The sequence below is a fragment of the Erythrolamprus reginae genome, chromosome 13 (genome assembly GCF_031021105.1).
Source record: "Erythrolamprus reginae isolate rEryReg1 chromosome 13, rEryReg1.hap1, whole genome shotgun sequence".
NCBI classification, from domain to species: domain Eukaryota; kingdom Metazoa; phylum Chordata; class Lepidosauria; order Squamata; family Dipsadidae; genus Erythrolamprus; species Erythrolamprus reginae.
The window spans coordinates 14536701-14561715 of NC_091962.1; the positions used below are offsets into that span (position 1 = coordinate 14536701).

A 25015-nucleotide genomic window follows, 5' to 3' on the forward strand; every position below is an offset into this window, starting at 1 on the left:
TAGATAGATAGATAGATATTATAGATAGATAGATAGATAGATAGATAGATAGATAGATAGATAGATGAGAGAGTGATAAAGATAGATAGATGAGAGAAAGAGTGATAGATTAGATGGATGGATGGACGGACAGACGGACAGATAGATGAGAGAAAGAGAGAGATAAAGATAGATAGATAGATAGATAGATAGATAGATATTATAGAGATAGATAGATAGATAGATAGATATTATAGAGATAGATAGATAGATAGATAGATATAGATATTATATATATGATTGATAGATAGATAGATAGATAGATGAGAGAGTGATGAAGATAGATAGTTGAGAGAAAGAGAGTGATAGATTAGATTGATGGATGGATGGATGGATGGACGGACAGATAGATGAGAGAAAGAGATAAAGATAGATAGATAGATAGATATTATAGAGATAGATAGATAGATAGATAGATAGATAGATAGATATTATAGAGATAGATAGATAGGTAGATATAGATATTATAGATATGATTGATAGATAGATAGATAGATAGATAGATAGATAGATAGATAGATAGATAGATAGATAGATGAGAGAGTGATGAAGATAGATAGTTGAGAGAAAGAGAGTGATAGATTAGATTGATGGATGGATGGATGGACGGACAGATAGATGAGAGAAAGAGAGAGATGAAGATAGATAGATAGATAGATAGATAGATAGATAGATAGATAGATAGATAGATAGATAGATAGATTTTAAAAGTTATTATTGGACGGTGAATGTATTCCGTCGTGTCTCTATTTTTGTCGATAGTTTTTTGTGTTTCTCCTCCAGATCGGGCATCCCGGGATACTCGCTGTGGATGGAAGCCCTTCCTGTGGGGTGTTGGGTCTGCCAGCTTTGCAGTTCGATGCCACTCTGCAACGCCTCCCTGCCAGGTAGGACAGGAAAGTGAGAGCAAGAGAGCCTTAGGAGTCGAATAAAATTAAATTAAATTGAAAAATATTCCTGCAAGAGGAAAAAAGGAGTGAATGGGGAGATACACAAACGCCCACGGTCAGGAGGACAAAACCAGGTCTGCCCATTGACTTGAAGGTTCCCCAGGTAGACTGCACTTAAACAGGGAGGCTCACTTGAAGGGGAGAAAACAAGTGCCACTCTCCACTCCGGAGTGGCTTTCTAAAAGGCTGTTTTTTGGGGATTTTTTTTCCGCCTTGAGGACTAGCTCCTTGCGACGTTCCTGGCACCCGGATTTAAAAACCATTCTCCGCTCCGGGATCAAAAGGCGGTGAGTCACTTGGGAGTTATATAAGCAGCTGGCAGAGCCGGCTCGACACCCCCTCAAGGGTGGGCAGGGACCCAGCCTGCTTTTGTGGGCGGGGAGTGGGGGGTGCAGGGAGGGAAACAAACCAGGATGATGCCGGTTTGTTCGCTGTTGTTTCGCTCCGTCTGACGCATTCGTTTAGCGAAGGATTATTTGCTTTTCAGAGAGCCTTGCCTGGATTCTGTAGCGGTGAAAGGCAGTCTAGTCAGTTTCACTGCTATTATTATTATTATTTAATAATAATTATTATTATTATTATTATTATTTATTTATTTATTTATTCGACTTCTATGCTGCCCGACCCTGAAGGACTCAGGGCGGCTTACAACAGTCTAAAATTACAAAAAACACCAAGGAGAAGTCAAATATAAAAATTTAAACTATAAAATCTTAATTAACAATAACTAACCCATTTTAGAGTGCCCTGCCTGGATTCTGTAGCACTGAAAGGCGGTCTAGTCAGTTTCACGGGTATTATTATTATTATATTTATTACAATAATACTTATTTTAAATATATTTATATAATAATAAAATATATAAATGTATATAATTGTTGTTGTTGTTGTTGTTATTATTATTATTATTATTATTATTATCCAGAATATGATACCATGGTCTTTCGAGACTGAAGAATGCCAATGTATTATTGTTGCTGTTATTATTATTATTATTATTATTAATTATTAATTATTATGATTGATTGATTGATTGATTCGACTTCTATGCCGCCCGATCCCGAAAGACTTGGAGCGACTTTGTAAAATTACAAAAAACACCAAGAAGAAGTCAAATATAAAAATTTAAACAATAAAATTTTAGTTAACAGCCATAATAACTAACCCAGTGACATACGTACACATAACATTCATACAATATGGCCGCGATAGTTGTTAAATTCATTCAATAAATTCATTTTAATTCATTGGATTTCTCTCCTCGCTTTTGACCGGTTGGGGATTATTATTTTTTTTTTTCAAAAAGGCTTGTTTCGTAACCTGAACTAAACCCAAATTTGCCATTTTGCAAATTTCGTTGGCATCTCCTCTTGGTCCCCTTTCCCTCAATCGGAATCCGGCTTTTCCTTTTTTCCCAGTTTTCACCAGAAACCCTGCCAGCTGGCAATCCTGGCAGCTGAAATGTGGGTGAGGATTGTGCAAACGAGAAAGCGCACCGTCCTACCTACGCTGCACCTGTGCAATTGCTGCCTGCTAGCCAAGCAGCCAATTCAATCAACCGCTGCCGGGCGGGGAGGAGCCCTCACTTTGGCACCTAGCACAGGTGAGCTGCCACCACACACCTCATTCCCCTCCCGGCCAGTCTCGCGGCCAGAAACACCCCAGCCGCGGGGCGAGGACCCATGTGCCACAGCAGCCGAGGACGTAAACAGTAATTATCCCCGGGGAGGGGTTGGCTGGCGCCCTTTGGAAGGGCTGGGTGGCAGCACCCATCATCCCCTGCCTTTCATTTTGAGGAGGACTTCTGCCCTTGGTGTCTCCGGGTAGACTGCCCCTGGCTAGGGAGCTCAGTTAGAAGGCAACTTTTACACACACACACAAACACAGCTTCCAGAATCCGGTAGACTGCCCCTGCCCAAGGGAGCTCGGTTTTGTCCTTTTTACACAAACACACACCCGTGTCACACTTCCTTTAGGCGTGCGGAGTTTTTTGAGCTCGCCTATTTACCCTTTTTTGGGTCCACACAAACGCACGCGCGCACTTCACCCTCGGCGTGTCCAAGGACCCCCAGGGCCACTTTTGCAAGCACACCCGCACACGCGCGTGCCACGCCTTCTCTCCTGCCGGGCAGCGTGCAAAGGCACACGAGCGGACTCTCTCTTTTTCCCTTTGCACGCTCTTGACCTCTCCAATGCTTTTATTTTACGCGCGCGTAAAAAACGGCGTGCAAGGGAGGTTTTTGCACCCCCGTTAACACCCCCACCCTTTTGTTTTTTCTTGCACGCGCAGTCCCTTGCTTGCTTCTCTCGGCCCGGGTGAGTGGGTGGGCGTGCAAAGGACCCGGAGGGGAGTTCTTTTATTGCGCGCCCCGCAACTTCGCTTTATTTTGCGCGCGTGCCAAAATAAACCCCCACCGCTTTTCTCGCTCTCGATTTTTGCACGCCCGTTAAGTCCCCACCCTCTTGTTTTTTCCTTGCACGCGCAGTTCCTTTGCTTCTCTCCGCCCGAGTGAGTGGGTGAGCGTGCAAGGGACCCGGAGCGGAGTTCTTTTTCTTTTCACGCGCCCCCCGCAAACCTCGCATAATTTTTTACGCGCGCGCCCAAGCCCACGCGCGCGCTCCCTCCTCTTCCTCCTCCTCTCCAGCTGGGCGTGCAAGGACTTTTACACGCGGGAGCCCACGTGCAAGGGGGCGGAGGGAGGGGAGGAGAGAGGGGGAGGCCAAAGAAGGGGGGCCCCGGCTGCTGGCCCCGATCCAACGCCGCCGAGTTGTGTAACTTGGGCGGCTGCGGCAACAGCAGCAGCCTCGGCTAATCGAGCGCTAATCGTGGGTTGCGGGTGAGCTGCCCCGGTGCTATGGCTGCCTGGCAGCCTCTTTTTGCCCCCGCGCGGTTCTTGGCACCATTCGGGCACCTTTTAGCGCGGCCTGAACCGGGCGGCCCCTTCCATGGAGAGCCGACTCTTCTCCCCAGCTCCCTCGCCAGGCAGGAGTTCGTCGGGTAAAGCCAGGCAGGGGAAGGAAGGAAGGCGGGCGCGGCAGGTAGAAATGCCACAGGTAAGGTTTCAGGCCCGCGTGAGGCGGGGTGGGGTAACTTTTGGGGACCCTCTTTCGAGCGGGACGGGGCGAGAAAAGGCGGCTTCACCAGTGGCATAGCCGGCTGCTGCGCGCGGGGCAAGCGGGCGAGGATGGCTGGTTCAATTGAGGGGAGGGGTCTCAGGTAGGGAAAATCTCCCCTATGGTACTGCACTACAAAGCCCATCCTCCCGGGCCGGCGGAATAAGGGGGCAGAACGTGGGGCCCTCGATCTGGAGCCGAACTTTACCGGTTGGGTGACTGGTGCAATTGAGGGGAGGGGTCTGTAAGGTGGGGAAATCTCCCCTATCTGGCTGCACTACAAAGCCCATCCTCCCTGCCCGGCAGAGTGGTGGGGGGGGGGGCGTGAATGCAGCGACCTGGAGCCGAACTTTACCAGTTGGATGACTGCTTCAATTGAGGGGAGGAGTGGATAGAATGGGGGCAATCTCCCCATCTGCCTGCACTACAAAGCCCATCCTCCCGGGCCGGCGGGGGCGAGGCCGCCATCTGGAGCCGAGCTTCACCGGTTGAATTGCCCGGGGGGCGGAGAGGCAGGACGAGGGGGCGGGGCGGGGGAGGGGCCAGCTCACTGCGAGGAGCGCGGCGGCCGCGCTGGAGCTCCGGGGCCAACGCTGGTGGAGCCCCGCCGGCCCTCGCCCGATGGAGACCGGCGGCCCCCGTGCGGGCAAGCGCGGCCGGGACGCCCCCCGAGGTAAGGCCGGCCGGGGTGTGTGTGTCCGGCTGCGCCCCACGGGCCCTGAAGTCCTGCACGGCTCTCCGAGAGGATTGGAGATGGGGGGTCCCGTTCACCCCCCCTCCTCAAAGTGACCCGCAGGGGAGGGGCTCTTGTCTGCTTTTATTTGGGGGGGGGGCTTAAAAAAAACTTTTTGCCTTCTTTGGGAAACTTTCTCTTCCTTCCTTCCTTCCTTCCTTCCTTCCTTCCTTCCTTCCTTCCTTCCTTCCTTCCTTCCTTCCTTCCTTCCTTCCTGTTGTTGCATTGAGATGCAGATTCCTGCCTTGTACTGTATTGTTATTGTGGTTGTTGATATTATTATTATTATTATTAGAATTAGAATTACATTGGGGACATTTGGGGCTCTGCCTTGTGCTGAGATCTAGAAACCTGGTGATGATGATATTATTATTATTATTATTATTATTATTATTATTACTTTTTTTATATTAATGGGTTTCTAACATCAGACTACTATTGTACACTGCTTTATTGTTGCTGTTAACCGCCCCGAGTCTCCGGAGAGGGGCGGCATACAAATCCAATAAATAAATAAAATAAATAAATAAATATTACTACTACTACTACTACTACTACTATTATTATTATTATTATTATTATTATTATTAGAATTATATTGGGGACATTTGGGGCTCTGCCGTATGTTGAGAGCTAGAAACCTGGAGAAAATATTATATTATTATTACTAATAGAATTATTATTATTATTATTATTACAATTATTACTATTACAATTATTATTAGAATTATTAGAATTAGAATTAGAATTGCATTGGGGACATTCCGGCCCCTGCTTTGTGTTGAGAGCTAGAAACCTGGAGAAAATTTTTTATTATTATTATTATTACTATTATTATTAGTAGTAGTAGTAGTAGTAGTAGTAGTAGAATTATTAGAATTTATTAGAATTAGAATTGCATTGGGGACATTTGGGGCCCGCCTTGTGTTGAGAGCTAGAAACCTGGAAACAAGATTGTTGTTGTTAATGTTATTATTATTATTATTATTATTATTATTATTATTATTATTATTATTATGCAGAATATCAGAATGGCATTGGGGAGATTTCGGCCCCTGCAGGCAGCTCAGAAACATGTATTTTTTTCAATTTGTGCCACTTGTTACAGTGTTCAATATTATGAGAAAACTCAGCTGGAGGAAATGAAATCGCCTCGTTCCTTTTCCCCAGCTCTGTAGGATGCTACTCACAGCCCTGCGAGGTAGACTTGCAGCCCACTCTTTGAACCCGGGACTATCGGAGACTTGCTTGGAACTTGGGCTAGCTCCATCCTTCTCATCACAGCAGTAAAGATGCTTTTTAAAAAAAAAAAAAAACCAATCTAGTTGCCTTATTTACTCATTTTTTGTTTCCTCGGAAACTGACCGGACTCGGGTCAGTTTTCCCGAATTTTTCCAAAGGGGAGCACTGTTGCCAAATAAACTTGCGCTTTATTTATTGATCCTTTTTTCCTTCCTTGTTAGGCAACCCAAAGCCGACTCGTTTCCAAATCCCGGCTTGGGAATTGCCTTTGATCCGGTCTGTTTCTCCAGCCCTGCGAAGGAATCCAAAGCTGACCTAGTCAGTTTCACTTGCTTCGGCCTGGGAGTTTCCTTCCTTCGCAAAGCTGGATCCGTCGGGCAGCCCAGCGGGGTGGCTGGAATGGCGCAATCTCGCCCTTCCAGAAGCTTCTTCGGCGTTGCGATTGGAGCTCTGGCACGCGGGAATTGCACACGATGACGGGAAGGAGTCACGGATCTCCTTCCTTCCTTCCTTCCTTCCTTTTTTCTTTCCTTCACTCTTGTTCTTCTTCCTTCATTTATTCTGCTGTTCTTTCCTTCTTTCCTTTCTTCTTCTCTTCTTCCTCCACTCTTGTTTTCCTTCCTTCCTTCTTTCCTTTGTTCTTTCCTACTTCCCTTCCTCCTTCCTACCCTTCCTCCATTCTTGTTTTCCTTCCTTCCTTTTCTTCCTTCCTTCACTGTTGTTCTTCTTCCTTCGTTCATTCCTTCCTGTGTTCTTTCCTTCTTTTCTTTCTTCTTCTCTTTTATCCTTCCTCCATTTTTGTTTTCCTTCCTTTCCCCTCTTCCCTCCTGTTCTTCTTCCTTTGTTCTTTCCTTATTTCCTTTCTTCCTCCTTCCTACCCTTCCTCCATTCGTTATCCTTCCTTCCTTCCTTCTCTCTTGTTCTTCATTCATTTCTTTGTTCTATCCTTCTTTCCTTTCTTCCTCTCCCCTCCCCTTCCTCCATTCTGGTTTTCCTTCCTTCTTCCCTCTTGTTCTTCTTCATTCATTCCTTTGTTCTTTCCTTCTTTCCTTTCTTCCTCCCTCCTATCCTTCCTCCATTCTGGTTTTCCTTCCTTTCCCTCCCTCCCTCCCTCCCTCCCTCCTTCCTTCCTTCCTTCCTTCCTATCGGAATGGCAGTTTGCAACTGCCAAAAGAGCCACCGCTGATTGGCCGGCAGTCGGGAGGGGAAGGGAATCCATTTTTCTCCCCTCGGCAGGTCTGAACCCAGCGCTGGCCTGCTTGGAGGCAGAAAGAACTCTGGGCATGCTCAGGAAACCCTAAAGAGGACTTAACTGAGCATTCCTTGGAAAGGGAAACCGTCCCACAATCCCCTCTGTTCCTGGCAGGGCCAATCAAAAGAAAGCTGGGGAGGAGCTATGCAAATTGGCTCCCGCTGAGGGGCTTGATTTCCCGAGTGATCTCCGAGTGGCCTCCTTTCCAACAGGGCAATGATGAAACGGATGCCGGATAAACCTTTTGTGTTTAGCTTGCTCCGATCCGGAGCTTCGGATAACGGTACCCATCATCCCCGGATCACAGGAGGAATTTGGGGAGGGAGACAGCTCCTGTTTCCATGGCTGGTTCTGGGTGCGAGCGAGATTGGCGAGCGTCGTGCGATTTGGGGCCCTGCGCGACCGGCAACCCCGTCGTTACATAACCTCTGGGCGCGTGCGGAGTTGCGAGCCAGCTCGGGTGGAGCCTGGAATCTCTGCCAGGGCAGAAGTGGGCGTCGGTGTGCTTGTTGTGAGCGCGCCTTCGAGATTCTCTCTCCGAACCGTCGGGCTCCGACCCCCAACAACCCCCTTCTCCTTCCCCCCTTCTCTTGGGCTCTCAACAACCCTGCGAGGTTGGACGGCCCAGGGTGGAATTAGATGCCATGAAGGCTTGGCAAGACTCTTCCTTGGCATTGGAGCCACACGGGGCCACAAAGATCCCTTTAAAAAGGCCCCGGATTCTGTGTATCTATGGATGTTGTGGACGTGCTGCGTCTTTCCTTCTTCCTCCTCCTCTCACCTTCCTTTCTGTTCATCTTTCTTTCTCTCTTTCTTTCCCTCTCTCTCTCTCACGCATACACACACACACTCCGACTTTCTCTTTCTCCCTTTCTCTCTCTTTCTCTCTTATTTTTTTTCTTTTTCTTTCTCTCTCCACTTCACTTCTTGCTCTTTCTCCCTTTCTCTCTCCCTTTCTGTTTCTCTCACTTTTTTCTCTTTTTCTTTCTCTCTCCCCTTTTATCTTTCTGTCTTTCTCTCTTTCTTACTCACTCTCTCTGTATCTCCCTTTCATTTTATTTCTCTCTCTTTCTTCATTTCTCTCTATCTCCCTTTCTCTTTCTCTCTCTGTCTCCTTCATTTCTCTCTTTCTTTTTCTCTCTATTTCTCTGTGTATCTCCCTTTCTCTCTCCTTCTCTTACTCTTCCTTTCTTTTTCTTTCTTTCTCTCTCTCTCTTTCTCCATTAATCCCTTTCTTGCTTCCTCTCTCTGTCTCCTTTTCTTCCTCTCTCTCTCTGACTCTCTTCTCTTTCGCTCTTTCCTCTCTGTCTTTTCTCTCTTTCTCCCTTTCTCTTTCTCCATTTTTCTCTTCCTCCATTTCTCTTTCTCCCTTTTTCTCTATCTCTTTCTCACACTCTCTGTCTCTCTCCATTTCTCTCTCTTTCTCTTTCTTTTTTTCACTATCTGTCTGTCTATCTGTCTCCCTTTCTTTCTCTTTCTCTCTCTCTCCCACTCTCTTCTCTTTTGCTCTTTCCTCTCTGTTTTTCCTCTCTCCTCTCTCTTTCTTTTTCTCACTGTCTGTCTCCCTTTCTTTCTCTCTTTCTCTCTCTCTCTCCCTTTCTCTCCCTCGTTCTCCCTTTCTCTCTCTCTCTCTCTCTCTTTCTTTCTCTCTCCCTTTCTCTCTCTTTCTTTTTTTCTTTCTTTCTGTCTGTCTGTCTCTTTTTCTCCCTTTCTTTCTTTCTTTCTTTCTTTCTCTCTTTCTCTCTTTCTTTCTCTTTCCCTTCCTCTCCCTTTCTCTCAGTTTGACTCCTACGGCCTGGAAGAGCCAAAGAGGCTTTGCAGCTGGCGGAGTGTTGGCTCCCCGCCCCGGGACTGGCCGACTGCCAGGGCCTGGGAAAGGAGTTATGTAAGAGCCGAGTTCAAATGAGGACGACGGGGCTGACGGCAACTCCACCGGGCCCAAGCCGATTTCCCCGGCAAAACTCTTGGAAGGGGGGGGGGGCAGGCGAGGGCCAAGGGGAAGTCAACTCTGAAGAAGCCTTTGGGGGTGTTGAAAAGGGGTCCCCGAGAATTAACCTTGGCCCCCTCCTTCCCCCCCCCCCCATTGCCTCTTCCGGCCCCAAATAAAAATGTGTATGTATGTAGATTGTTCTAAGTTTTATCTCGTGTAATACTTTGAGTGTGTAATATTACACAGGGTCAAACCCGAACTCATAACAATCTACACACACACACATACAGTATATACAGTAGATGTATGTATGTATGTGTGTATGTATATGTATGTATGTACTGTATATATATATTGGATATATGTGTGTGTGTGTGTGTGTGTTTTGGGTCTGATCACCCTGGTATATTGAAGGAGGGTCACAGCTTCCTTTTTGCCTCTTGGCCCACCCCAGGACCATTTCAAGGCAGTTAATTTATTCATAGCCAACAATCTATATTCTGTATGTTTAGTTTTAAAAATTAAGCAAAAACATGTGATACATGTTAATTTTAAAAAGTAATTTTAAATTACTTAAAATTTTAAATTAATTTAATTTTAAAAATACAGAAAAAACATGTGAGACATATATACACATATATACACACACACACACACATATACTGTGTATGTATGTATATATATATATATATGTTAAATGTTTTTAGCTGGAATTTTAAAATTAAGGGAGACTAGGATGGTCCCATTTCGGCCTTGTTCTGGCCTCATCAGCTAGCCACACCCTTTCCTTTACTGGGATTCGATCTGGTGAACTCTGCCTTGTAAAGCAGAGAACTAGCATACATACATACATACATACATACATACATACATACATACATACATACATACATACATATCTATGTAGATTGTTCTGAGTTCGGGTTTTGCCCCGTGTAATATTTTGAGTGTCTATGCGACGTTTCGGTGAAATCACATTCACCATCATCAGGCTGAAGTTTTAAGCTTCGTGCTGTTGTAAATATGTAATATCTATCTATCTATCTATCATCATCATAGTTCCCTCAAAGCTGAGCAGTGAGCAATCGCTCACTTAAAAATCATCATCAACTCAGAGTTTTCCAAACCTGCCCAGAAGCCGAGAGAGAAATTTTATTATTATTTCTGTGCCACCCAGTCCCGAAGGGACTGCCGCTCAGACACTATACTTTTCCGCCCACCCCCCAAAAAATTAGAGGGAACACTGATCATCATCATCATCATTATCTATCTATCTATCTATCTATCTATCTATCCATCTATCATCTATCTATCTATCTATCTATCTATCTATCTATCTATCATCATTAGAAACATAGAAACATAGAAGTCTGACGGCAGAAAAAGACCTCATGGTCCATCTAGTCTGCCCTTATACTATTTTCTGTATTTTATCTTAGGATGGATATATGTTTATCCCAGGCATGTTTAAATTCAGTTACTGTGGATTTATCTACCACGTCTGCTGGAAGTTTGTTCCAAGGATCTACTACTCTTTCAGTAAAATAATATTTTCTCATGTTGCCTTTGATCTTTCCCCCAACTAACTTCAGATTGTGCCCCCTTGTTTTTGTGTTCACTTTCCAATTAAAAACACTTCCCTCCTGGACCTTATTTAACCCTTTAATATATTTAAATGTTTCAATCATGTCCCCCCTTTTCCTTCTGTCCTCCAGACTATACAGATTGAGTTCATTAAGTCTTTCCTGATACGATCATTATCTATCTATCTATCTATCATCATCATCATTATCTATCTATCATCATCATCATTATCTATCTATCTATCTATCTATCTATCTATCTACCTACCTATCTGTCCATCTATCTATCTATCTATCTATCTATCTATCTATTTATCTATCTATCATCATTATCTATCTATCATCATCATCATTATCTATCTATCTATCTATCTACCTACCTATCTGTCCATCTATCTATCTATCTATCTATCTATCTATTTATCTATCTATCATCATTATCTATCTATCTATCATCATCATCATTATCTATCTATCATCATTATCTATCTATCTATCTATCTATCTATCTACCTACCTATCTGTCCATCTATCTATCTGTCTATCTATCATCATCATCTATCTATCTATCTATCTGTCCATCTGTCTGTCTGTCTATCTATCTATCTATCTATCTATCTATCTATCTATCTATCTATCTATCTACTGACAACTGCTAAAATGGCAATTTTAATTGCTTAAATCAAGGTGTTTCCCCAGTTTTTTTAATTTTCCAAAATCCTAAGCGAGGCCGTCTTAAGAAGGGATCTCAGATTTATATCCCACCTCCACCCCTCTCTCTTTCTCACATTCTTTCTTTTTCTCTCTCCTCTTTCTTTCTCTCAAATTTCAGCCTGATCTCTTTTTCTTTCTCTCTCTCTTTCTCTTTTTCTCTCTCTCTCTTTCTCTCTTTTTCTCTCCTCTCTCTCTTTTTCTTTCTCTCTCAAATTTCAGCACACTCTTTTTCATCTTTTTCTTTCTGTCTTTCTCTCTCTCTCCTCTCCCTCTCTTTTTCTCTCTCTCTCAAATTTCCACACACGCTCTCTCTCTCTCTCTCTCAGTCTATTTGTAGCGTGCACTGGTTTGGCAATCTTTGAATCTGTTCGCGAAAGCCGCAAACCCAGATGCATGTTGATTTATATCGAGGTATTATCAGTGCTGAAATTCTGCAGCAGTCACCCCGGAGCCTTTTTTTTGATATTGGCTTCCATTTAAAAAAAACCAAAAAAAAACCATGAGGGCTCATGAGGACTAGTAGCCTCCTTCTCTGGTTAAATAGGAAGGCCCGATTGGCCAATTCCCTGCGATGTAGTGGCAGATAATGCCGAGTATTCCAGGTGCGTTGGGGATAATCCAAGAAAGGTGAATGAGCAGAGCACCGAAATAGAGAGCTAGCGGTGGGTGGTAGGAAAATAAGATTTTTTTCCCCCCATTTTAGGTGTTTCGCCAATGATTCCCTTAGTTCCTAAAAGTTTGCAGGGATGGAGTAGAGGCTTGGCTGTGGTTGTTGGTTTTTAAAACATGCACAAAGATAAACACACAAACTCTCACACAATTTATGTATGGTATGCTTGTAGGTATGTCTGATTAATAATGGGTTTTTTAAAAATGTCTTAAATTGTAAATTATTAGATTTGTTATAAACTGTTTTTGTTGTGTTGTGAGCCGCCCCGAGTCTACGGAGAGGGGCGGCATACAAATCCAATAAACATAAACAACACAACCATAAACTCACAAAACTCGCACACAAATAAAAGAGATTTTATTATAGTTTGCATTGATATAACGGAACTTTTCATAGTAAGATGGGGAGGAAGAATTTTTCATTTAGATTTTTAAGAATTGGCAAGGTTGTATAAAATTAATAGATTATTTGCGGTGTCCGTGGGTGTGTGTTTTAAAACCGTTGCGGAATTCGAACTCCTGACCCGTGGATCAGCGAGCTGTAAAGAGGCAGTGAGATTTTCCTCCTCTTACAAGCTGTTGGAAGGATGTTGGATATTGTTAGTAGTGGGTTTTAAAACCCTTAATGGGGGCCACGAAAACTGACATTTTTTTGTTCCAGCATAAATAAGATTGGACTGGGATTTAGGATATGGGAGGATGGTATTGATAAGATTTAAGGGTTTTTCATTATTATTATTATTATTATTATTATTATTATTATTTCAATACAACACAGCAAACGAGATCACTATGCTGGATTTCGTATTATTATTATTATTATTATTATTATTATTATTATTATTATTAATCATGTAAATTGATAGCTGTGATCAAAATCTCCCCCTTGTGGCCAAAAATCACCCAACTCTTCTAGCGCTGAGAATGTTAATTAGTTGGGTGATTAAATGCCTGCACTAAGCTCAAAGAGCACCAATTCTTCTTCTTCCTCCTCCTCTTCTTCTTTTTAAATAGAATGTATAAACCTCTATTCTGTAAAGAATAAAGAATTCTATTTTCTTCTTCCTCCTGTTCTTCCCCTCTTTCTCTCCTCCTCCTCCTCCTTCTGTTTCTTCAATAGAATTCTGTATATCTTTCTATTCTATAAAGAATAAAGAATTCTATTTTTCTTCCCCCTCCTCTTCCTCCTCATCTTCTCCTTCTCTTCCTCCTCTTCTTCTCCTTCTTTTTCTCCTCTTCTTCTTTTTCCTCTTCTTCTTCTCCTTCTCTTCCTCCTCTTCTCCTTCTCTTCCTCCTCTTCTTCTCCTTCTCTTCCTCCTCTTCTTCTTCTTCCTCCTCTTCTTCTTCTCCTTCTCTTCCTCCTCTTCTTCTTCCTCTTCTCCTTCTCTTCCTCCTCTTCTTCCTCTTCCTCCTCTTCGTCCTCCTCCTGCTGCTCTTCTTCTCCTCCTTATCTTCCTCTTCTTCTTCTTCTTCTTCCCCCTCCTCTTCTTCTTTTTAAATAGAATGTATAAACCTCTATTCTGTAAAGAATAAAGAATTCTCTTCCTCCTCCTCCTCCTCCTCTTCTTTCTCTCCTCCTCCGCCTCCCTAAAGCCCATGGTGCTTTGCCTCCCCTGTTGCATCAGGTGGACCATTGGCTCACCTCCCATGGCTGGCTGATGGCTCCTTCCATGACGTCATCGCAGCCTCTTACCCAACCGCCTGATAGGGAGATAGGATGTGGGCGAAGGATCCCAAGATTGACGGTTTGGGAAGGGCAGTTTCAACGCCGGTATCTCTGTGGGCCCGACAGGCCTCGGGTTTCAACTCTCCCTCTTCTTTCCTTTCAGGAGTTGCTGCGGCCATGAAGAAGGCACACAGCTGTGAGTACCAATGGTGGGAACGGGGGCCCTGCTCGATTCGGAGTTTGCAAGGTTTTGTGTGCAATAGGGTTGATATTCCCGTAGGCATCCGTAATATGGCAAATGATTTAGCTTTACTAGAGAAGTGGTCAAAGCAACGGAAACTGCAGTTGAATGTTTCCAAATGTAAAATGATGCACTTGGGGAAAATAAATCCTCAATCTGAGTATTGTATTGGCAGTTCTGTGTTAGCAAAAACTCCAGAAGAGAAGGATTTAGGGGTAGTGAACAGTGAACGGTGCAGCCAGGTGGTAGGGAAAGCGAATAGGATGCTTGGCTGCATAGCTGGAGGTATAACAAGCAGGAAGAGGGAGGTTGTGATCCTGCTGTATAGAGCGCTGGTGAGACCCCATTTGGAATAATACTGTGTCCAGTTCTGGAGACCTCACCTACAAAAAGAGATGGATAAAATTGAACGGGTCCAAAGACGGGCTACAAAAACGATGGAAGGTCTTAAGCATAAAACTGATCAGGAAAGACTTCATGAACTCCATCTGTAGAGTCTGGAGGACAGAAGGAAAAGGGGGGACACGATCGAAACATTGAAATAGGTGAAAGGGTTAAATAAGGTTCGGAGGGGAAGTGTTTTTAATAGGAAAGTGAACACAAGAACAAGGGACCACAATCTGAGGTTAGTTGGGGGAAAGATCAGAAGCAACGTGATAAAATATTATTTGACGGAAAGAGGAGTAGATGCTTGGAACAAACTTCCAGCAGCCGTGGTTGCTCAATCCAGAATCACTGAATTTCAACATGCCTGGGATAAACATAGATCCATCCTAAGATACAGGAAATAGTATAAGGGCAGACTAGATGAACCAGGAGGTCTTTTTCAGCCCTCAATCTTCTATGAGTTTGATGCTTAAGACCTCCCACCATTTTTGTTGCCCGTCTTTGGACCCCTTCAATTTGATCCATCTCTTTTTGTAGGTGAGGTCTCCAGAACTGGACCCAGTATTATTCCAAACGGGGTCTCCCCAGCGCTCTATACAGCGGGATCACAATCTCCCCCTATCTGCTTGTGATAACTCTTGCTATGCAGCCAAGCCTTCGACTCGCTTTCCCTACTGCCTAACTGCACTGTCCACCCATTAGGAGACGGTCAGAAATCACAACCCCTCAATCCTTCTCTTCTGAAGTTTTTGCTAGCACAGAACTGCCAATACAAGGTCCTTTTACGCAGCGAGGGTTGTCTGCAAGATCTTGTGTATTCAACTTGTATTTTTATATAATTGTATTTTTGTCAAACCTGGAGGGGGGTTGGTTTTTGGGGGGGGGGGTGTTTCCCCAGAAATTTGTGGGCGTGGGAGGTGGGGCACACCTTACATTCCGTTCTGCGGGGTGCGTGGCACACTTTTCTGGTGTGGTCCAACCCCATCCTGTGCGACCGATCAGCATCATGGGTTCTCGTATCCTTGGCTGGCATCATCAGTACCATGTGTCCCCGTCAGAACCCCAAAAGGAGGAAGGAACCGTGCTGGAAATTGATGCACCTTACGTCAATGACATGGGGTTGCGGTGACCCCCCTCCAAAAAAAACCCCCAAACCAGCATATTTTGATCATGTATAATCATCTCTCTTTAAAAAGCAGGATTAAGTAAATGTACTATTTAGAGGGGGGGAGGAAGAAGTCTGAAATTTTTGTATGTTTATTTGTTACGTTTTGCTTTTTAATTTCTCTTTTGGCAACGAAATTGGTTGGTTGGCTATACAAAGTTTTCGTAGTTTATAGAAAAATGAACAAAGGGAGGAAGGAAGCCCTAATGGCATAATGGTTAATAAGTTAGAAATAGGACTGGTGTTATCTTTTTACATTAAGGAGGGAATTTAATTAAAAGGAAAACGTAGGTAACTGGATGACGAAATTAGGCGGGGATAATTGCAACTTTTTGGATGATTGATATTGGTTACTAACAAAATACCGCATTTTATTCATGGGAAATTATTATTATTATTAGTATTAGTATTAGTATTATTTATTAGATTTGTATGCCGCCCCTCTCCGTAGACCCGGGGCGGCTCACAACACAATAAAAACAGTTTATAACAAATCTAATAATTTACAATATAAAATATTAAAAACCCCATTATTAAACAGACATACACACAAGCATACCATACATAAATTGTATAGGCCCGGGGGAGATATCTCAGTTCCCCCATGCCTGACGACAAAAGTGGGTTTTAAGGAGTTTGCGAAAGACGAGGAGGGTAGGGGCAGTTCTAATCTCTGGGGGGAGCTGGTTCCAGAGAGTCGGGGCCGCCACAGAGAAGGCTCTTCCCCTGGGGCCCGCCAACCGACATTGTTTAGTTGACGGGACCCGGAGAAGGTATACTGTATTGTTTGAATGTATGTTGAGAGAAAAAAATTACCCCCAGAATAGCAGATGAGATCTTAACTTGGGACTATTCAGTTGAATTTAAAAAATCAGAGATAAAGCATTTTGGGCTTTTTAAACAACAAAAAAATATTATTATTATTTTAAATAAACCTTAGGATTTATTTAAATCCATGAGATCTTTTTCTGCCATCAGTCTTCTATGTTTCTATGTTTCTATCCTAAGATAAAATACAGGAAATAGTATCAGGGCAGACTAGATGGACCAGGAGGTCTTTTTCTGCCGTCAATCTTCTTTGTTTCTTTGTTTCTATGTTTAAATTAAATTAAATACATTTAAAATTTATTTAAAGTAATTTTAAATAAATTTTAAATCAAATTTAAATTTTAAAATAAAATTTAAAGTGGGCTGAGAAGGGTGGCATAGAAATCTAATTAAATCTAGTTAAATAAATAAAATTGTTTTTTAACAAATAATTTTAAACTAAATAATAATAATAATAATAACAACAACAACAACAACAACAATAATAATAAGGAACTAACCAAATCATTGGAAACTGCCCCGTTCACTCCCTTGCCTTCTTTACAAACTATCTAAAAATCTCAGGGGAGTATTTAATTAACTCATTCATTTATTAAATTTCCACGTCGACCCTCTCACCTAAGCGACACTGATTTAGATAAAAAGGGTCATTTAAAATAATAGTAATAAAAATAATAATCCCACATTTAGGTTTCAAAAGAGACAGGATTTTTTCCATTGGATAAAATGAATGGAAGAGGCCTTAATTATTACCCATTAATATATATATTATATAATATATAATATTAATATAATAATAATAATAATAATAATAATAATAATATACTATTATAATCAGTTCAATAATTAAAAAGAAACTTAGGGGGAAAGTCTTACTGTTTACCAAATATTTTTGAGTAGATGCCCCAACAATCATGATTGTAGTGTATTAAGGCCTGGTTTTTTTTTTTAATATCTGTGTTAAAAGATTCAGAAAAGCCAATTTATCTATAAATGATCCAGATTCAATTCTGTGAGATTGACAGTATCTAAATTCGGTCAACAAAAGTAAATTAAAATTAGCTCATGATTTTTTTTTTCAGCTGTGTAATCTATACATTGCTCAAAAAAATAAACGGAACGCTTAAACAACAGAATGTAACTTTGATAAGTAAATCAAACTTCTGTGAAATCAAACTGTCCACTTAGGAAACAACACTGATTGACAATCGATTCCACATGTTGTCAGCACCTTCAACTTTGTACAGAACAAAGGATTCAATGAGAATATTTCATTCACTCAGATTTAGGATGGGTTCTTTGAGGGTCCCCTTTGTTTTTTCGAGCAGTTTATATTTGTATAAATATATAAATGTGTATATGTGTGTGTGTGTTTTCTGTCAAATATATTTCACATATTTATTGCACCAGTATATTACACAAATATGTTACACACACACTTACATACATTTGAGAAAAACCATGAGCCAATTTTAATTTACTTCTGCTGATCAAATGTAAGCCATTAAAACTGTCCTTCAACTCTGAAAAAAGCATATCTATCTATCTATCTATCTATCTATCTATCTATCTATCTATCTATCTATATTCACCCATCTATCTATCTATCTATCTATCTATCTATCTATCTATCTTTATTCACCCATCTATCTATGTATCTATCTATCTATCTATCTATCTATCTATCTATCTATCTATCTATCTATCTTCACCCATCTATCTATCTATCTATCTATCTATCTATCTATCTATCTATCTATCTATCTTTATTCACCCATCTATCTATGTATCTATCTATCTATCTATCTATCTATCTATCTATCTATCTATCTATCTATCTTCACCCATCTATCTATCTATCTATCTATCTATCTTCACCCATCTATCTATCTATCTATCTATCTATATTCACCCACCTATCTATCTATCTATCTATCTATCTATCTATCTATCTATCTCTATTCACCCATCTATCTATCTATCTATTCATCCATCCATCTAGCTATCTATCCATCTATCTATTTGTCTATCAATCCATTTATCATCTATCCATCTATCATTCCCTTCCTTAATCTTTCCTTCTTTCCTCCACCTGCCTGTCTACCTACCTACCTACCTATCTATCTATCTATCTATCTATCTCAATCTATCATCTATCTATCTATCTATCTATCTATCTATCTATTATTATCTATCCATCCATCATCTATCTATTTATCCGTCTATCCATCCATCCATCTATCATCTATCTATCCATCTATCATTCTCTTCCTTAATCTTTCCTTCTTTCCTCCACCTGCCTGTCTGCCTATCTGTCAGTCTGTCTGTCTGTCTATCTTTATCTATCTATCATTTATCTATCTATCTATCTATCTATCTATCTATCTATCTATCCATCATTATCTATCTATCCACCTATTATCTATCTATCTACTGGCAATTGCTAAAATGGCAATTTTTATCGCTTAAATCAAGGTGTTTCCCCCCTTTTTTAACTCCCCAAAATCCTAAGCGAGGCCGCCTTTTCAGAAGGGACCTCAAAATTATACCCCCCCTCCACCCCATCTTCACTGCCCCCCCCTCCATCACCACCTTCTCCATACCTGCAAAATCGGCGACAAACACTGGGCGCAGAAGATCAGCCAAAGACAGGTCACTCGGATCAGTGAGCCAGTCTACAATCCGTCGAGAGGAGAGGGGGGGGGAAGCTCTCTTCGGCCCAAATCTTGAAAGACTTGCTGTCAAGTAGGAACACCCCCCACCCCCCAAAAAACACACACACATCCCTCTTGTGTGTGTGTGTGTGTGTGTGTTTTAGCTAATGGAAACTCGTCCCTTTTTTGTGGTCGTTCTGTTTTCTCGTTCTTTTTTTTTTTTTCGTCGTTGTGGTTTTGAAACTTTCCGTCGGTTTCTCCCTTCTTTTTCCCCACCCCCCAAAATGCCAGACAGGGCTTTCGATTGGCCCCTTGGGGAATGACGGCCTTGAGGTGAGCGTACATCACCTGGCCGATGGAGGGGGGGGGTGTCGTTTCCGAAAGGAGAGAGAACGTTTGAAGAAATATTGGACCAGTTTTTGTTCGCCGACCTCCGAGGATTTGGGTCTGCGCACCTGGCACCCTCGAGTTTGCAACAGGTGCGCCAACCTCTCGTCAGCTGCCCCACGAGCCTGTGGCACCATGCGAGGTACCGGGGTTGGGACGTCGGAGAGGGAAGCTTCTTGGGGATGGCCGGGGAGGGGGAAGTTGTTCAGACCTTGAAATGGTTAAAAAAAGGAAAAAGAAAAGTTTCTTCCAACTTCTTGAAACTTTTAAAAAGAGAAAAGTCTCTTCAAAGTTCTCGGAAGCTTTAAAACAAGGAAAAGTTTCTTTAAAACTTCTTGAAGCTTTTTCATAGAAACATAGAAGATTGACGGCAGAAAAAAGACCTCCTGGTCCATCTAGTCTGCCCTTGTACTAGTTCCTGTATTTTATCTTAGGATGGATCTATGTTTATCCCAGGCAGGTTTACATACAGTTCCTGTGGATTCTTCCCTCCTTCCTTCCTTCCTTCCTTCTTTCCCTCCCTTCCTTCCTTCTTTCCCTTCCTTCCTTCCTTCTCTTTCTTTCCTTCCTTTCTTCCTCATTCATAGAAACATAGAAGATTGACGGCAAAGAAAGACTTCCTGGTCCATCTAGTCTGCCCTTATACTAGCTCCTGTATTTTATCTTAGGATGGATCTATATTTATCCCAGGAATGTTTAAATTCAATTACTGTGGATTCTTCCTTCCTTCCTTCTTTCCCTCCCTCCCTCGCTCCCTCCCTTCTTTCTCTTCCTTCCTTCCTTCTCTTTCGTTCCTTCTCTTCTTCCTCCCTTCCTTCCTCATTCATAGAAACATAGAAGATTGACAGCAGAGAAAGACCTCCTGGTCCATTTGGTCTGCCCTTATACTATTTCCTGTATTTTATCTTAGGATGGATCTATGTTTATCCCAGGCATGTTTAAATTCAGTTACCAACCACGTCTGCTGGAAGTTTGTTCCAAGCATCTACTACTCTTTCAGTCAAATAATATTTTCTCACGCTGCTTCTAATCTTTCCCCCAACTAACCTCAGATTTTGCCCCCTTGTTCTCGGGTTCACTTTCCAATTCAAAACACTTCCCTCCTGAACCTTATTGAACATATTTAAATGTTTCGATCATGTCCCCCCTTTTCCTTCTGTCCTCCAGACTCTACAGATTGAGTTCATGAAGTCTTTCCTGGTAAGTTTGATGCTTCCACCGTTTTTGTAGCCCGTCTTTGGACCCCTTCAGTTTTGTCAATCTCTTTTTGTAGGCGAGGTCTCCAGAACTGAACACAGTATTATTCCAAATGGGGTCTCACCAACGCTCTATACAGAGGGATCACAATCTTCAAGCTTCTTGCAGCTTTTTAAAAAGAAAATTCTCTTCAAACTTCTTGACAATTTAAAAAAGAAAAGTGTCTTCAAAGTTCTCAAAACTGTAAAAAAAAAAATAGAAGTGTTTTTTCAAACCTCTTGCAGCTTTTTAAAAAGAAAAGTTTCCCAAACTCCTTGAAGCTTTTTAAAAGGAAAACTTTCTCCAAACTCCTTGAAGCTTTTAAAGTTTTTTTTAAAAGTTCTCCAAACTTTAAAACTTCAAACGTCTTGATGCTTTTTAAAAAGAAAAGTCTCTTCAAAGTTCTCCAAACTTTTAAAATAACAAAAAGTTTCTTCAAACGTCTTGAAGCTTTAAAAAAGAAAAGTCTCTTCAAAGTTCTCCAAACTTTAAAATAAGGAAAGTTTCTTCAAGCTTTTTAAAAAGGAAAATTTTTCTCCCAACTTCTTGAAACTTTAAAAAGTTTAAAAAGAGAAGAAAACTTTCTCCAAACTTCTGTTCTAGAGGCACAATTCCCAGGAGAGAAAATTGGTTGGGGGTTCAAGCAATCTTTCCTGCTTCCTTCAAGCATCCTTTTGCAGAATCCCAGAAAATTCTCATCAAATTCGTAGTGTAGTAGTGTAGGGTTTCCTTCCTAAGCAGGAGACTAGACTAGAAGACCTCCAAGGTCCCTTCCAACTCTGTTGTTGTTGTTGTTAAATCTCAGTTTGGAAAAAAATATCAAGTTAATTCTGGCATCCTTTTTTCTACGCTGCCCGGTCTTGAAAAGACAGAAGCTGCTTTCATCTGGGATTGTGCAATTTTTGTGTGTGATCTTTCGGTGTGCATTGATGTGCTTGTGTCACCATGCTATGGATGAATGTTATGGTTCTCGATTCCTTTGGCGCTTTCGTTTTACTGGACTTGTTCAGCGTTTTGGAGACTTTGAATGCCTCTCTAGGTGGCCTCCTGGAAATAATAGGTTGACCTCTCCAGATTCCTAAGAGGTCAGTAAGGGCCGAGTACAGGCGCACTTGAGTGCCTTCCGTCCCCTGTCCTATTGCTCTCCTATATATCCTATACCTTTCTTCCATTCCTATATCTTCTCTTCTATTCTTTCTTAGATATATTTTACTATGAGTAAATCCTCATGATTTATTTTACTATGTGTATACCCACTAAAACCCTCATTGTGTATTAGACAAAGTAAATAAATAAATAAATAAAATAAAAATAAGATGAATGCAGGAAATAAGATGCAGAAAGCTGGTGAGACCCCGTTTGGAATAATACTGTGTCCAGTTCTGGAGACCTTCACCTACAAAAAGAGATGGATCAAATTGAACGGGTCCAAAGACGGGCTACAAAAAGGGTGGAAGGTCTTAAGCATAAAACCTATCAGGAAAGACTTCATGGACTCAATCTGTATAGTCTGGAGGACAGAAGGGGAAGGGGGGGGACAGGATCGAAACATTTAAATATGTGAAAGGGCTCAATAAGGTTTAGGAGGGAAGTGTTTTTAATAGGAAAGTGAACCCAAGAACAAGGGGACACAATCTGAGGTTAGCTGGGGGGAAGATCAATAGCAACATGAGAAAATATGATTTGACTGAAAGAGTCGTAGATGCTTGGAACAAACTTCTAGCAGACGTGGTTGGTAAATCTACAGTGACTGAATCTAAACATGCCTGGGATAAACATAGATCCATCCTAAGATAAAATGTACAGGAAATAGTATAAGGGCAGACTGGGTGGACCAGGGGGTCTTTTTCTGCCGTCAATCTTCTATGTTTCTAAGATGAAACTTTACGTTGTTATTTCTTACTTATGTTTATACAAACTACGACTGTCCTTTACATATTTGACAAAAAAACAAAAACGTATAAATCAAGGAAGGTAAGAGAAGTTAAAACCAGCAAGCAGAGGTTTAATGTTGCAATATCTAGAAAAACTCTGGTCCTGTGAGCACCAAAGTCCTCATTGGAAATTAGGAGGAGGAGAAGTACGGGGGTGGGGGGAGTAATGGAAAGAGAGGATGAAGGCAAGTGGAAGGAAAAGAAAAGAAATAGGGAGAGAGGGGGAGAAGGAAGAAAGAAGAAAAAGAGAGAAAGCAAGCAAGAGGAAGGAAAGGAGGAAAGGAAGGACGGAGGGAAGGAAGGAAGGAAAGGAAAAAGAAAGAGGAAGGAAGAGAAATAAAGAAGGAAGGAAGGAAGGAGAGAAAGAAAGAAAGAAAGAAAGAAAAGTATCTTGTGAGCAGCCCCAGTCTTCAGAGAAGGGCGGCATACAAATCTAATAAATAAGAAAGAAGGAAGGAAGGAAAGAACAAAAAGAGAAAAGAGCAAAGAAAGGAAGGAAAGAAGGAAAGAAAGAAAAAGGAAAGGAAGAAAGGAAGGGAGAGAAAGAAAGAAAGAAAGACTCACCTCATTTCTTATGTGCATTAATAATTCTGGTAGGTAATTGAATAGAAATTGAATAAAGAAATAAAAAGAAAGAGTTGCAAAACTTAAAAAACGGTATTACCTCTATTTGCAGGATTGCATTGTAAGGGACCTGAGAGAAACGGCACAGTTTTGGTTTAAATTCGGTGCCAGCCCCTGGATAAATTGCTCAATTACACCCAAAATTAACTAGAGTCTTTCTTTCTTTCTTTCTTTCTTTCTTTCTTTCTTTCTTTCTTTCTTTCTCTCTTTCTTTCTTTCTCTCTTTCTCTCTCTCTTTCTCTTTTCTCTTCTTTTTCTCTCGCTTTCTCTTTTCTCTTTTTCTTTTTCTCTTTTCTTTTTTTCCCTCTCCTTTTTTTCCTCTCTCTCTTTTTCATTTTCCCTCTTTTCCTCTTCTTTCTCTTCTTTCTCTTTCTCTTTCATTTCTTCCTTCCCTCCCTTCCTCTTTCTCACAAATTGACTACCTTAAGGCAGAGAGGACACCCCGTAAATTTTCACAACTTCTTTTTTTTTCTTTTTTTTTTAAGTGTTTAAGACCTGTCCCCAAGCCCCAATTGGGCTGGTTATCAGGGGATATCTTACTTTCAATTGCTAAAATTGAAAAATCTCTCAAACCAGGAGATTTGTGAACCGAAATTCTAGATTTCTCACATTGCAAAACCGAGATTCAGAGCTGCATGGTATTTTTTTTTTCAGGAAGTCTTTTGGTGTGGTACAATGGGGGGGCTTTTCAGCGGTGCGTTTCTGACTCTGAAAAACCGTACGGTTTTGGGATCCCGCTTTGATTCGATGCGTTTTATTTGTTTGCTTACCTTGTGTCGAAAATGCCCTTTTTTGTCTGTGTTCCATTTATTTTATTAAAGTTTCTTCTAGGGCTTAAAGTGGGGAAGGTTTGGTAGGAAAGTTTTGCCTATTTGCCGATGACTCTAAAGTGTGCAATAGGGTTGATATTCCCGGAGGGGTCTGTAATATGGTAAATGATTTAGCTTCACTAGATAAATGGTCAAAGCAATGGAAACTGCAGTTTAATGTTTCCAAATGTAAAATAATGCACTTGGGGAAAAGGAATCCTCAATCTGAGTATTGCATTGGCAGTTCTGTGTTAGCAAAAACTTCAGAAGGGAAGGATTTAGGGGTAGTGATTTCTGACAGTCTCAAAATGGGTGAGCAGTGTGGTCGGGCGATAGGAAAAGCAAGTAGGATGCTTGGCTGCATAGCTAGAGGTATCACAAGCAGGAAGAGGGAGATTGTGATCCCCTTATATAGAGTGCTGGTGAGACCACATTTGGAATTCTGTGTTCAGTTCTGGAGACCTCACCTACAAAAAGATATTGACAAAATTGAACAGGTTCAAAGACGGGCTACAAGAATGGTGGAAGGTCTTAAGCATAAAACGTATCAGGAAAGACTTCATGAACTCCATCTGTAGAGTCTGGAGGACAGAAGGAAAAGGGGGGACATGATCGAAGCATTTAAATATGTTAAAGGGTTAAATAAGGTTCAGGAGGGAAGTGTTTTTAATAGGAAAGTGAACACAAGAACAAGGGGACACAATCTGAAGTTAGTTGGGGGAAAGATCAGAAGCAACATGAGAAAATATTATTTCACTGAAAGAGTAGTAGATCCTTGGAACAAACTTCCAGCAGACGTGGTTGGTAAATCCACAGTAACTGAATTTAAACCTGCCTGGGATAAACATATATCCATTG

General features: G+C 41.7%; 1 protein-coding gene across 3 annotated transcripts in view; it reads left to right on the forward strand.

Moving 5' to 3' along the window:
* Window positions 1-2642: 2642 nt before the first annotated feature.
* The window catches only part of RORC (RAR related orphan receptor C), a 46082-nt gene continuing 23709 nt past the window's right edge, over window positions 2643-25015 (forward strand). Inside the window, exons 1-2 of one of the 3 annotated variants that reach the window (XM_070766300.1) lie at window positions 2643-2700; window positions 14056-14088. In XM_070766300.1, coding sequence (XP_070622401.1) covers window positions 14070-14088 — 19 coding nt within the window. In that variant the 5' untranslated portion in view covers window positions 2643-2700; window positions 14056-14069. Of the gene's footprint in view, window positions 2701-3676; window positions 4044-4657; window positions 4777-14055; window positions 14089-25015 lie in introns of those variants that run through there. The other 2 variants (XM_070766299.1, XM_070766298.1) reach the window with 2 other exon arrangements.